Source organism: Trachurus japonicus, chromosome 5 (genome assembly GCF_045865225.1).
Source record: "Trachurus japonicus isolate A0001 chromosome 5, Traja_1.0".
Taxonomy (NCBI): Eukaryota; Metazoa; Chordata; class Actinopteri; order Carangiformes; family Carangidae; genus Trachurus; species Trachurus japonicus.
The window spans coordinates 32,428,521-32,443,474 of NC_140911.1; the positions used below are offsets into that span (position 1 = coordinate 32,428,521).

Here is a 14,954-nt window from a genome sequence, read left to right on the forward strand (position 1 = left end):
ATTCCAGCCCAGACAATAGAGATGGGGAAACTGCTGGGTCCTGCAGCTGGTGTCATGCTGTTCTTGAGTCATTCTGATTCTCTCCTAATGAACCTCATTAGGAGAGAATCAGAATGACTCCTTGGATCCTTTTCACTTCGTTATATTGTTTTATAACCTGAACATTTTTGACAGTCTGTTAACACTTTGAGGAAGTGCATTTCTCTTGGGAAAGGAGTTAGGAGAATAAAGGAAAGTCAAATAAAATAGAAAAAGGACTTGAATAAAGAAAATGTATGTATTTTTTGTAAACTGTAAAGGTTTAGAAAAAGGTCAAAGTAATGCAGCTACTGTATCATTTAAAAATGTTCTGTCCAAAATGTTCAACCCAGCTGTTGTAATGAAGATTTTAGAACCAACCTGTTTGGCTGAGAAAACCTGCTCCAGGACAGAAGGCTGCTGGACGATCTTTATCCCCTCCGGGAAGCAGAGTGCAGGGAAGCAGAACCAGTAATAAAAATGATATTTCTTCAGATCCTGAAAACAGATGGTCATAACATGGGACAGAAATTGAAAAAGATTGAAATCAAAATATAGAACAAACACATTGATTACGAATTGTATATACGCACAGCAAAGGTCAGCAGAATGAATCTACTGAGGACGGATGGGTCCTTCAACGCAGCCCCAGACTGTATGGCATCCCATATCTACAAGACAACAGGAAATGAGAAAGGACTCATTAAAATCATAATTTCTGACGTCTGTTTTACAGAAGTCTCCACCAGGGTCTATATGTTGAATGTGTGAGTGTGTCTAACAAGTTTCCCACATGAGATCTTTTACCTCCTTGGCCTCTTTCTCCAGCAGAGCCTTCTTATCAGTGGTCTTAAAGGCATCAAGTGTGTTGGTGTTATACAGCGTTCCTATGGCAGGACAGCAACGGGCCGGAGTGGGACCGTCCCTGACAGCAAAAAACCCCCCCAAAAAACACGTTTTCATTAACTGATTGTCCTGTGCATGATACATTTCGCAATTCCCAGCACAGTTGCTTTGTTGCAGGTTTACAAATGACCTCATGTGAGCTCCAGTCCAAATTTGGTTCAAACCTTATCTGACCAAAGGGAGTTCACCCACTCATTATTCTCTTAACAATGAAAACTTCACTGAGCCTTTCATATGCTTACGTGAGTCCTGTCCTTATTTAACGCATGGGCTACTCATGGCTGTGGAGATTCATTCGATTTATTAGATCCACATGAGACATTTTATTTACACTATGTCATGTGTCTATTGTGTTTTTTTCTCTCTCTTTTATGCCACTCTCGGTTTCTCTTCGCTTACAGTGCATTTGCATACACTGTATTACACATTTTTGTTTCATGTTTTTTATGTACAGTATTTGACTATCATATGAACATTTGTGTGTCTTTCTGAGTCATGTCTGTTTTGTGAGTGGTAGCCTCTTTCAAACTGTGTTTTGATTTTGAAGTACAATCCTTTTGATCTACATTTAGGTAACACATTGCACTTTAACAAACTAGCAACCTATATCTTAAAGTTGGGAAAATGTTTATAAAGACAATTTTTACACTATACTTACACATCAAATGCACTGAACTCCAGAGTCAGGCGTGTGGGCAAACCAACAGGGTCACCTATAGGAAAGAAATCTTATTATTATTATCTTAAACATACTGATCTAGATAGAAATATGGCACTAAACAATAAATTCAGGTTATATAAAATGATAAAACTTGTGTGAAATAACATTAACTGAAGAGCGACCATTATAATGATACCACATGACCACACCGCTCACCATTGTAGTAGTATCCTTTGATACACTTGGGGCTCTCGTCCAGTCTATAGTCATCAAGTTTCTTCTGAGTAAGCTGGTGCCAGAAACCAGCTTCCAGGGCGCTGCTGAAGGGAGCAAACTGGAGCTTGAGGTCTGCGGCGGAGGACGCTGCTCCGCTGGTCTCAGATGCCATGACAACTTCACTATCAAGCTGCACGGCCGAGTTATAGTCGCTGTGAAATGAACCAGCTGTGGGTTAGAAAACATTTGCAGACACTATAATCCGTCATGATTCAAGGGATCACATTCATATTGATATACTCTGACTAACAAGCCAAAGACATACTCACAACCATGATCATTTTAAAGGGATAGTTCAACATTTTGGCAAATTGGCTCATTGCCATAATCCCTATAGTTTTAGGAGTAGGTTCAGTAGCTTTAATTGTCGGTGCAAGCTATTTTTAGAACGGCGGAGCAGAGCCACGAGCTGCTCAGAGCCACGCTACGGAGGCTAATGGGATTTCTTGGTTTCCCTCATCAAATACACAATCCAACAACTCCAAAATGCTCTCGTGGACAAGTTGTGACCTGCACATTCACCACGCTATGAAAAAATAACGGAACATTACGAGACAGAGTAGCGTAGCTCTGAGCAGCTCGCGGCTCTGCTCCGTCATTCTAAAAATAGCTTGCACTGACAATTAAAGCTACTGAACCTACTCCTAAAACTATTATGGCAAGGCGCCAATTTGCCAAAATGTTGAACGATCCCTTTAAGATGCTAAGAATGAAGTCAAACTACTGTACCAGCTAAAGTGGTAAACAATTTGTGTTGTTCAGATTGTGAAGACTTATGTGATCCATTTGTGATTTGCATATTTCCCCATCTCTTCCTTTTTTTAAATTTTGGATTCAATTCAATTCCTCACATCCTAATGATTTTGCCATTCTGCCAGGGTACATGACTGATTAATGAACCGTCAACAAAATATCTGCCAGCTAATTTTATAATGTCTCACAAATCGGTTAATGGACTAATTGCTTCAGCTCTGCTGATTTCTTTAGTCCAACTCGTGACAGCTCTTTGTCACTGCCTTTGACATATCACTGGCTAAGCTCCTCTCAAAAGTGAAATAGTTTTAGATCTCCACAGCCAATTGCTATGGCAACTGTTACATCCACCACTATTGATAGGGATATTTTTGATTCATTATTAACCCAGAATAAACCAAAAACACACAGAGAGGTCCAGCCAGCTGTGTTTCACTGGAGTGTGTAAGATAGATAGATAGATAGATAGACTTTATTATTAGACTCAAGGTCCATTAAAAAAACAAACACACATACAAATTTAAAAGAGACAGTCATACCAGTGTAAGTTAGCAGTAAAACACTTTGCAGTTTCCCAGGAAAGTTATTGTCTGTGCAACTTTCATTTTCTCTGTGTGAGGTCTTTATTGACTCACATACACACATACATACACACAGTTAGCTAACTTAAAAACCCTCTGATGCTTTTACTCGACAACACACACCACACCGGACCCACACCCCTGACAACACCGGTTAGCATTACACAAAGCAGACACGCGTTTCTTTGTCAAATGTTGAACAGGCTAAGTTGTGTTGACTTACCACTACAGAGATCCTCACTTCCTGGTGGAGCTGATCATGTGACGCAGCCGGGGAGAGCGGGGGAGACTTGTCAATAAAGCAGTGCACTGTGGGTAAGGAAGTAGCCTCCTGTCAGATTAGCCTTTGGTTAGCAGCTGGTGTGGAAATGTGTCTGCATGTTTTATGGCGCGAGCATCATCGAGTAAAATATAAAGAACCAAAACATGAATAAGAAGACGCAGACGATGAAGCAGGAGAAGACAGACAGAAACCTGTACGCGCCGTTTCTTTTCATGTCGGACTGGACTGATTAGTACGAGACTGACCAGACAGGCTGCAGCGAGTAAAGTCTGTGATGTGTAGCTATGTCCGAGTCATCTCCCGGTTTCAACCGGAAAAATTACAGAGCAAACGAAACTAAACCGAAACAGGTAACAGTCTACAAGTCTGGCAGTGTAAGAAAAGTCCTACGAGTTGATTTTAACCACTGTGGTTACTGGCATTTCCGCAGTTGGCTCCATCAGAGCACAGAGCTGTGCCTCAGTGAGTTAGGGACCGTCTCTAAGTTACACTGATGGGAAAAGACGCACCGTGTTTAGGCACCACTCACAAAAATAAGATTTAAAAAAAATAAAAATAAAAAATCATTGAACTTCTTTTCACTTGACTGAAGATGTGGTTGGATTTTACAGAGATTCGTAGGTCTCAGTATCAGTGAAATGTGTGTGTGTGTGTATGTATATATATATATATATATATATATATATACATATATATTTATCTATTATTATAAAGAGCATTATTAATGTCTGGGATGTCAGGTATTTACCCTTAATTTGTATTTAGATCAACTAGTTTAAAAGGTATTAGCATCTTAAAATCAGTCAAAAAAAATCATTATTTGAAAAACATCATGAATGAAAAGTGAGCGTATATCACAGCTGCGCCTGATAGCAGCTACTACGACAACGCCTGTAGTCTGTAGGTTTGCTCGTTGCAGTTTGTAAACACAACATTCAAACTGAGCCCTTGACAGCAGCAGCAGCAGTTGTCAGGACTGCAAAAAAGGAAGCAGTACATCACTCCAGGCCAAGGTATCCTCATTATACCACACCAAGGAGTTTGGTATACCACAGCCTGTCGTGATGTATTGCTTAGTGCTGCTTGAAAGTTTGTGAAACCTGTGGTGCCCGTGATTGACCTGACAAAGAGCTCAATGCTCGAAACGTCTCGTTTTTATGTAGGCTAGTCCTGTAATAAATTTTTGTAAACTTTGGGAGCATGTGTGGCGAGTCCCCTTCTTCTTTTTGTTGTTCACCTCCCTGGACTCAGCACCTGGCTACACTCTGGATGTGTGTGAGCCTTCTTCTTTGTTCGCCCATGATTGTACCCAAATAATTTCATTTTGGACTCATCTGTCCAGAGAATAGACTTCCAGAAGGCCTCTTGTTTGTCCAAGTGTTCTGTGGCACAGTTTAAACAGGCAACGTTGTTCTTTCTTGAGAACAGAGGCTTCCTTCTAACAACCCGCCCTTGAATACCATGTCTATTCTTTTTTTTCTTTTTTTTACCTGATTGTAGATGCGTATACATTTGCCTGATAAATCTGCAACTCTCTGGACGTGATGTGTGGGTTGGCCTTTACCTAATTTATTAATTTTCTGTTGCTTGCTGAGTCGGTGCCCTATTTTGTAAATGATTTGTATTACAGATCTTACAAAACCTTTCCTAAGGATGTCTCGTTTGATTGGTCTGCTTAATTGATTACTTGAGCACCCAAATGTCTTTCTAATGAGTCTATTACCTACTTGACTCACCTACTTTTGCACATACTCTGATTCCATGTCTCATGTAGTCTGCTGGCTACACACACAGTTCCCTCAGAGTGACTACATGGAATTGATAAACATTAATTAACCTGACATTTCATATATAAAAACTGGCGATGATAAAAATAAGAAAATAGCCTAATGGTAATCAAATTGGCACTGCTTCAGACTATGCCAACATAGGATGTGCTCTGACCACTCGACCACCAAGAAATCTGATATAGGTGATAAATCAATCTGCAATTAATAAACTGCAACTAAATATTAAGTCCAGGTATTTTTAAGTGAAATAGCAAACTTTCTATTGTCCCAGCTTCTCAAATATTAGAATTTGAAGCTTTAATTCCACAATAGCTAGCTACACTTAATATGTTGTTTTATATACACCAAACAAAAATAACTGACAGATTAAAAATGTCATGTCTTGTCTCAGTTTTCACACAAATAAGATTATTTTTCTTAAAAACTGCATGCAAATAAGTTGTGTTGCACAACATATAAACCGTATGGCACATGTAAGGTTAATCAATATCTGGCTTTTTCTTCTCTGGGCTTGTAATCCCTGCTGCACTGTGAGTAAGAACAAGTCAATAAGTTGATAAATGTGTCTTGTTTATCTTCAAATTCAGAGCAAAGAGTAATTTTTATAATTACATCAACGCACAGTGCCATAGGAAAATTGTCTCCAGCTTGTGCGTCTGTAATTTTAGTTTCTGACTTGTTATTTGAGTTGGATTCTCAAATGTGATGGTCCAGACCACCGCTTTTGATTTTGCTAATAAGTATTTAAAGTATAAGAGTAAACTGTCTGGTTTACTTAACATTAAACCACCGTAGAGACTGATGGGGAAATCACATTAGCCTCCTTCCCACTTTCAGTGTCATTACATTCCTTAAAGCCGTTTAAAACAAATCAACATAATTTCTGCAGCAGATGTAGCCTGCCCTATGAAATTCTAAAATATGTAATTGTCCTTGAATCTCACCAGACATTTGCTTGTATGACGTCAGTGTCTGGTTCACACTTAATCAGTGTCATGTTTTAATTTCTCCCCTTCACACCTGCTGACACCTCTCTGTTTTGCATGATTGAATAAGGGGCCCCTGCTTCAAATGAAACTTGTAAAAGTCACAGTGCCATTCACTTGAATTCAACGATGCTCCTCTGGAGAGCTTTACAGGTCTGTGTTTTTCAGAAGGGCTCTAAATCTTCAGACATTCTCATTAATTCTGTGTCAAGGCAGTCGGCTACTGGCAGGCATAGCAAAAGTCTGCCACGCCGTGTCAGGTAAATTTCCCTCATCCAGTGCACACCTATTTATACTTTACACATAAAAAATGTATTTATTCAACAACAGATATCCTGTGACATCTTCCATAGAAATCCATGGAACAGACCACTACCTCAGGAATATTTTGAGGATCCCTGGATCAATTTGAAGTCCTGTCTATGGACTAATACACCTCAAACTGCCTCAGTGTGGTAGGCTGTACATGATAACATAAATTAACACTTTGTATATACGGGTAAACATGGCTTGCTCTTTATGAATCACTTAATATAAATTAACCAGAAAATAATGAGCAACTTTCATCCGTTTCATCTAACAATGATGAAGAGGTACTTCCTAAGTCATTCACTGAGGAAACGACTCCAAAGGCGATCATGTTATCACTCATTGAACTTGGGCTTGGTAGGTTTCCATACAATGAATGTAATAATATCAATGAAATCCAGTTGTTTGTTTGGTGCAGAGGATACATCATCTTGAGAGTCTGAGCCTCTATACTCTGCATTTCCATCTAGGCTAATACAAGTGATAGGGGTTGTTTGATATCAAAACACTGATATTCGTGCCAGACGTTGATTTCTTTGCCATAAACTAAAGAGCTAAGTCCAACATATTTCTGTCCACTGCCAAGTAATGTACTGTTAGATTTGCTAATGAGATGTGGATAGCCTCAAACAAGCTCATATTTTGACCATATAAATAGTTGTGCAGTGGATATTGCCCTTTAACATGGACAACAGATCTGTTTCCTCTTTTTTCCACTTTTTTTATTATTATTATTATTATTTTTTTACTAGTGTTGGTTTTGGCAAAATTGATGCATGTGGGCTATTTTCACACCCATTGCTTATTTTCCTCTTTGCCTTATAGTGAAGGATCTATTAAAGTCAGCACTCACTGTGTCATGGTAGCAAACAGCATAAGGCTATATAAACTACAGAATTATGATTTTTATGTTGATATGGTCTGATAGAGGGATATGAGGATGTTTGACGCACTTAAAAAAAAAGAGAAGTGACTTCAGGGTGAAGAGTGGGAAGTTACAGGCCTGTTCTTCAGACTTGTCTCCTGCTCTGTCTGGCACAACAGGTAATAACAGCATTTATCATAAACATGGTGGTACCTGCACCGAGATGAGTGTGTAGAGTGAGAGGTTTGGAACTGACACTGTCATCTTCATTTACCATTCAAAGAAATCACCTATTATGGATGTGCTTTTCTGTAAAATAGGTTATTAAATGAAGAGACTGGTTGGATACTGCAGGCTGGTTTTGCTCTATGCACGTCAAGCTGAGGTAAAAACAAAAACTACGCTCATTTCTCTTCTCTTGAATGTCTTTCTTATGCTATGTAATTCCGTCAAAAAGTAACTGTCTTTGACCATGCTTGAGAGCATCAGTCTTTGTCGATAGTATGGTGTAAGACAGGATGTTGAAGTTACATTGCTGTATAGTTCATGTAAATGAAGACCTGATCTGCATGCAGCCAGTGAGATGTACATCTATTTAAGTTTCATATCATGTTTTATTTATAACTTTCTGTGGAAGTGCTTTGTGTAACAAGTTAATTTTATGTTTCATGTGTTTTATTTGTCTCTTCATTTCTTACAACATTTCCCAGGGCATGTTTGATGGTATGGAGGTGGAAAATAAAGGCCTGTAACCAGAAGAACGTGTTGTGTCGATGATTTAACTGAACAGGAGCAACAATGGTGCACAGTAAACCAGCAAATAGGATCCTTTCTCATCTGTTATATACCATACAGTACCAGTATGGGGGACCAATCATCAGTTCAAGTGCATGCCTGAAAAAAGATGACTTTTTTTTGTTTGTTTGTTTTGTGAGGTGACCACAACCAATGGAGCTGTCTGTCGTTACAAGAACACCCTGCACAGATTCAACAGGTCTGGAGTATAAGTAGAAGGTGTCAGGCTTTATGTGTATTATCTATACAGATAATATTCTCACAACAATACTCATTCTTTCTAATTACCCGTGACCAGGTGTTGCACTGCCTCATTTTGTTCACATTATTTACAGGTATCTGTGGAGTTTAAGAGGGAAAAGTGTCAAAGTTGTTCTTCTGACAGCTGAATCATGGTAACAACTGTCCCTCTCTTCCAGCTATCCTTTTCCTATCTAGCGCAGAAGTTGTGCATCGTTGCATAAATGGTTGATGTACCATGTCAGTGCTGTTAAATGCCAGAGTTGGACTCATTTAGGTGAGGTACCTCCGTTATAATAATCATTGTGTTGCTGTTGAGGAATTAGAAGGCTAAACAGCACCACATGCAGGGGCATCAGCATGACTCGATTCAATGAGATACTATTTCAAACAATGGACATTTGTGTGACTGTCATTGCATAAAACACCAACGTTTGTGTGTGTAAAAACATGCGCAAACTTGATAGCATGCACAAACACATGCTGAAGCTCATCTACGAGGGTGATGCATGTTGTACAGATTACACAGTTCTTTGGTCCAAAATGTGATTTGAGATTTTGGGATGCATAAATAGATTTGACTGGACTGCAATTGGCCCAGACTAAAGGAGCACAGATAAATAAGCTATATATCCCTAGACCACAAAGCTTTTTAAAAAACAGTTTCAGCATAGAGCTAATTTTCTCCTATATAAAAACGTATTGGTGGGAAATTTTAATATGACTTTATTATATTAAGGCTTAAGGTTCCGAATAAATGAAGGCATGCTGATTTGAGTGACAGGTGGTTGACTATATGCTCCACACACCTCCTCTTTGCCTATTTTTAGATTAGCCAGGAGTTAGTCTGAATTAGGTATTTAGATGATGATGATGGCACAAAAGTCCTCTATGACCTGATCCTCAAAAACCTATACAGCTGATATCACAGGAGGAGCTATGCCCATTAATATCTGCAGTCCATGTCTACACATTTAGCAAATTTGACAGAATGGCAATTGGAACATGTGGAAATTTGAGCATTAGGTTTACTTTTAGTTTTACAAACCTGTAGCTAAGTGTAACATAATTTATACAAACACACAGAGTGTGTATATTGCCTCATTTCGAAAAGCAGGATAAGTGACTGTACAACAGAGATATTCTGTTTTTTATTACAAAGAGCATTATCATTCATTATTATGATCATTAGAATGATACACCAAGACCTCTGCTCCCTGTTGGCAGCAATAAAACTTTGATAACACAGCTCGAATTTATTTGCAGAAGTGTCCAAATTGGAGAAACCATTGTTGCAGAAATATCCATGAATTCAATGAACATCAAAGCATTTCATTGGCCACTGAGATACATGATGAGAGCATTGTCACAACGGGACAGAATATGCAGTAAATGTACTTAATAGCTTTGATTTGTGAAACCAATACAAAAGAATATCCAGAACACATGTAAATCCTGAGGACCTGCCTGACACTGGCTCAGTTTTGTTGACAAAGATGTGCTCTGTGCAATCACACACAAGCTTCTTCACATCATCACATCGCCTGGCTCAGTCCCACCCCCCCTCTGATGTGTTTGATTTGGCTAAGTAGTGACTCACAACCTGCCAGTGTTCATTGTACTGTACACAGTATGTGCATTATGAGTTTCTTGATGTACATAAGAGAAAGAGACGACAGCAGAGAACACAGCAGCTAATCTCAGACTTACGTCACATATAAAAAATTCAAAACTGTGATAGACCTAATATTTAGTGAGTTTAGACCATTTGTGAAAATTCAAACAGAACTTAATGAATTGGATTTATATTGTGGGGATGGTTAAAATGTGAACCTCATCACAAGAGGATTGTGGGCTTAGCTTTTATTGTTTGAAACATCTTGTGATTGTGCTGTGTCTCTAGAGCCTGATGGATGCGTTTGTTTGCTGCAAATATTTAATTCAATACAAATGCATTACAGGAGCCTCAGATTTATGGCTGCTTTTTCATGGCTCTGTGGAATTATGTTTGATGCTTCACTACAAATGAGTGTGAAAGGCTTAGCGATCGGTGGTTAAAGGGCAGTTTTCTTAGAAGAAAAACAATCTCTCTGTGGTTTGAAAACAGGGTTTAAGTTGCTGCCCTGCAAACACTGTGATGTTTTCAAAATGTGACCTATTATAGGCTACACACCTTGAGCTACAGTACTGCATAGAGCTTATACTGTACGTATAAGTGAATATGGTATAGAATATATATAGGTATTTGTTCTGTTTTGTTAATATTATTTCTTCACTCACATAATGTTGACATAGCATGATGAAGCACCAACAGAGAAAACCAAAGAAGAAGATTACTTTATCTTATATTTGTTAAGATGATGGCTTTAATTTTATGAAACATTTAAAGCTTGCATGCTTAAAATCCTTCAAAAAGTGTATTGAATAAAATATAACCCAATCTCTTTTTTTCTACAGTGCAAATAAATAAATAAAAAAGATTTTCTTAAAAACATTTATGTCATTCATGGATCAGACCGAGACTGTTTCCCTGGCCAGATATCCAATTTCTTTGAGGTCAAAGGCCTCTGAGCATTGACACACTTCAAATAAATTACATTCAACTGTTGCCATGAATCTGAGAAGTGCAGCAAGTTATAGAAAGAAGATCCAAGACAAACAACTAACAAATAACTGACACTCAACATACATGTATGGTTTTATCTACAGTACATTTTTTCTTTTCTGTACAGCTTTAAAGCAGAAGTAAGCGATCCGGTCATTTTGGCTAACTTCCTGTCAGCAGATGGAGTTAGCAGTCCCCGCCCTCGTCCCTACGTCACCACATTCATGCGCATCCCTTGGCTGCACACACAGAGAGGACCGCCCCTTTATGCCGTTCTCTCTCCTCATTGGATAAAGGTTGTAGGATACAAGGAAAGTTTTCTCCTCGGCTTACAGCAGAGCAGAGTGACTGACAGACCCGTGTTTCAGACCAAACACTCTATATAAGTGATTGCTGTCGGAAGATATAACTATTTAAGACTTATATTAACACAAACATTCTGCTTACTTCTGCTTTAAGTCACTATTTCCTCCTCATCTTTGAATGCCAGCTGTATTTTAACAAGTCTGATTTTGTTTGGCTTATTCCCCTAGTACAATCAGTCATAAACGAATGTTGAGAATATTTTTGAAGACTCGTTTGAAGTTCCCGTTGCAGAGCGGGTATATGAAAGGGTTGAGAGTGGAGTTGATGTAACCTAGCCATATGGTGAACATGTGGAGGTCGTGGTGCACGCACTCCTTGCAGAATGCCATGACCATGAAAGCTATGAAGTACGGTATCCAACACAACATGAAAGCAGCGATTATAAAGCCCAACTGCTTGGCGGCTTTGTGCTCTTTATGGATCCTCAGACTTTGGATACGCTGACGCGATTGGTCGATAAACTTTTGCCACGTCTGTCTCAGAGTCGCCACGTTGGCCGGGTCCAATTTGGCATCTTTAACCCCTTCATCGCTCCAAGGCAGAGCGTGACTGGGGTCGTAGTCGTTATAGAGCACAGACACGTACCGTTGGACGTCTGAAATCTGACTGATATCGCAGACGCCGCTAACTGAGTTTGGTACCGTGACGTGACATTCATTCAAGGACGCTTGATGTCTGTTCTCATTAGTCCCGTCTGAGAGAATGACGTCTTGTGGAACTGAAGGTAGACTCAAGGGAGTCTCGGCATCTGGCTGTTTTTCCTCGGGCGACAGGGAGCACCTTTTGGCCTTACGTGACATTCTGAATGGTTTTGTTGTCATGGCGAGCAGTGACTTCTGCTGGCACTTTACAGCAATATTTCTTTGAGGGTTAGAGGGAGCAGCTTTGGTTTTACTAGAGTCTTCAAAAGAATACACCTGATCTAAAGTGTTCTGGTCCAACAAGCGTTGTTTTTTGGAGAGTTTGCTTGGAGTCTCACACTCCCGCTTGGGTGATTTGGAGTCACTTCTCTCCAGCGTTTTTACATTTTGTCCATTCTCCATTTCCCCAAATGAATCTGTTGGATGGATGATTCTCTCTCTGTCTCTCAGGTGTTGTCTCACAGCCAAATAGATGTGTGTGTAAAACCACAGCATCAAAAGTGAGGGTACATAGAAGTTAAAGACGGCAGTAATGACCTTAAACCACGTGACAAAGCGGAAATCCGTGTCACATTTGTTCTCCTCTTCAGGTTTAAGGTCTACGTGTGTGAAAGACCTCCATCCTAAAATTGGAATAATCCACATCATCGACAGCAGCCAGGCGCCGGAAATCATCACACTGGCTTTTCCCCGTGTCCGGTACTTTAGGTACTTAAGCGGCTGTCTGACAGAACGGTACCGGTCCAAACACAGGATAAACAAGCTGAAAATTGATGCTGTGCTTGCCACATAGTCCATAATGAGCCAAAACTGGCACACGGCACGGCCAAGCTTCCATTCATCCTCTAATAAATACATCAAGTTCAGCGGCATAACTGTGGTCCCTACAATCAGATCTGCCACCGACAGACTGACAATGTACAAGTTCCCAACAGTGTGGAGGCTCTTTTCTCGCTTCACGGCGTAGAGAACAAGCAGGTTCATGAGGATAGTGAGGAGAGAAAGTAGTCCCAGAAAGACCCCTAACAGGGCGTTGTGGAAGCGGCCATGGAGGGTGAGGGTCTGATTACCACTCCAGCTGGCGTTACTGTTACTGTCGTAGCTGCTGGTGTTGTGGTGTAGCTCTGTGGAAGGTGATAGACCTGATTCCATCATGGTAGATGAGATGGTCACCTCTAGATGCTGTCACATTGTGGAGGTCTATTGATCACTGTGGTACAAGCCATGTATGCACCATTAGCTTTGGATCAGGTGAGGAAAGTGTATTTAACTCATCTGGATCCAACATTCACACATGATCAGGGAAAAAGGCAATCCATCAAACACTGGAGAAGACTTAATCAGTGTTGTGTTGATCTTAAGTCCAGGTGCCACATACTGTAAATCCCAACAGTTAATACCTGGAAAATATAGAGAAGATATAGCATACTGTTAAAATTTGTCACATTTCTAATCTTTATTTTCCTCATTTAAATCTGAAAGAATTTTAAAGTCCTCTTTCCTGTGCAAATACCAATCCAAGATACCTTTAAACATGCTTTGGAAAAAATCTTTAGGCTAGCAGACTGATGAGAGATAAACCAACTAAAAAAAAAAGACAGGATTCAAAATAGACAAAATAGAGAAACTTAAAGGTAAGATTAATAAAACCTTTACTAATTACTAATGATACTGTTGGTGGCTGCTGAGAGAACTGCTGCCAGAATCCTTTTTCGCTCACAGTCACTGGGAAAGTGTGAATTACCATGCAATGCATTGGCAGTATCAAAAAGTTGCAGAGTGAACTTGTTGACCTGACCTGTTCCTGGTGCATGCTACTATAAAATCTCTTATCTAGCGTTATCAGTCACTGTTTGCCTGCTTGCACCCAGAGGCTCATCAATGTCATCAAACAGCTAAATTCACCAGATGTTTTTTTGTCTTTTCTACATGTAATATAGTCCACTGACTGGCTTCACATCTTTACATGTAGTACCTTTAAATTATGTTTTACATGTAATCTGATGTGTTCACGCTTTAGGTTTGGATACAATGCTATTTGACTAAAGTCTGTGCTCCTCTTTCCCTTTCACGGTCCAGCTGGCTTTCTTTAATACACACAAGTGGAATGTGGCAAATACAATCAACTACACAGCGGCAGATAAGTGCGGGTGTGAAAAAGGAAGCTGTCCTCACTGCAGGACTATCTATCTATCTATCTATCTATCTATCTATCTATCTATCTATCTATGCTTATTCAATGATGACACACATTCAGGAGGAGGAAAGAAAAAAAAAACCTCAGTGAGCTTGAGTGTTTTTTGGTCAGTGGGAAACAGCATCGCTCACAGCGGTAATGGGGGCTGAAAGGTTTTTGGCAGAGCATCCTCATAAAGTGATTCACTCCACCATCTAGTTTTGATATTTAAATGAGCTCAATTTCTGAAAGACTAAAGATTTCTTCACACTTGTAAGCACCCCTACCTTTACATCTCCTTGCCTCAACTAATTCACCAAGTAAATAAATACACGAATAAGCCAGAGAGCCTGATAGTAATAGAGGTGTTAATGAACTACTGTGTTATTCTGTGGATGCTGCATGATGGATGTTAAGTCTCCAACCAGGGGATTTATCAAGAGCCTTCAAGCTTTAGGGTGCAAGTCAGTTAATCAAGTGGAGACACTGGCTGCAGCATTATTCATACAATAAGGCTTCAAATGGTGACCGTTTTCTTCTTCATAATTAAAATGAAAGTGTAAAAATGCTTTAAGTATGAAGGGCAAAAACCCAGCAAACTATATATAATTCAGGATTCTGAGGATAGACAAATAGTATAAGCATTCTATGGTGTGTGTGACTGGCTGAATAAATACTATACTATACTATACTATACTAAGTG

General features: G+C 39.5%; 2 protein-coding genes across 2 annotated transcripts in view; both read right to left on the reverse strand.

The window, feature by feature from the left end:
* Positions 1–3,542, reverse strand: part of atg7 (ATG7 autophagy related 7 homolog (S. cerevisiae)) — a 64,489-nt gene extending 60,947 nt beyond the window's left edge. Inside the window, exons 1-6 of the mRNA XM_085777529.1 lie at positions 3,419–3,542; positions 1,802–2,013; positions 1,583–1,637; positions 826–943; positions 612–689; positions 400–516 (exon numbers count right to left, since the gene is read on the reverse strand). Coding sequence (XP_085633655.1) covers positions 400–516; positions 612–689; positions 826–943; positions 1,583–1,637; positions 1,802–1,973 — 540 coding nt within the window. The 5' untranslated portion in view covers positions 1,974–2,013; positions 3,419–3,542. The remainder of the gene's footprint in view (positions 1–399; positions 517–611; positions 690–825; positions 944–1,582; positions 1,638–1,801; positions 2,014–3,418) is intronic.
* Positions 3,543–11,535: 7,993 nt separating this feature from the next.
* On the reverse strand, positions 11,536–13,378 carry hrh1 (histamine receptor H1). Its single transcript, XM_085777530.1, has one exon. The coding sequence runs from the start codon at positions 13,228–13,230 to the stop codon at positions 11,611–11,613; it is 1,620 nt and encodes a 539-aa protein (XP_085633656.1). The 5' UTR covers positions 13,231–13,378; the 3' UTR covers positions 11,536–11,610.
* Between the last annotated feature and the right edge of the window lie 1,576 nt (positions 13,379–14,954).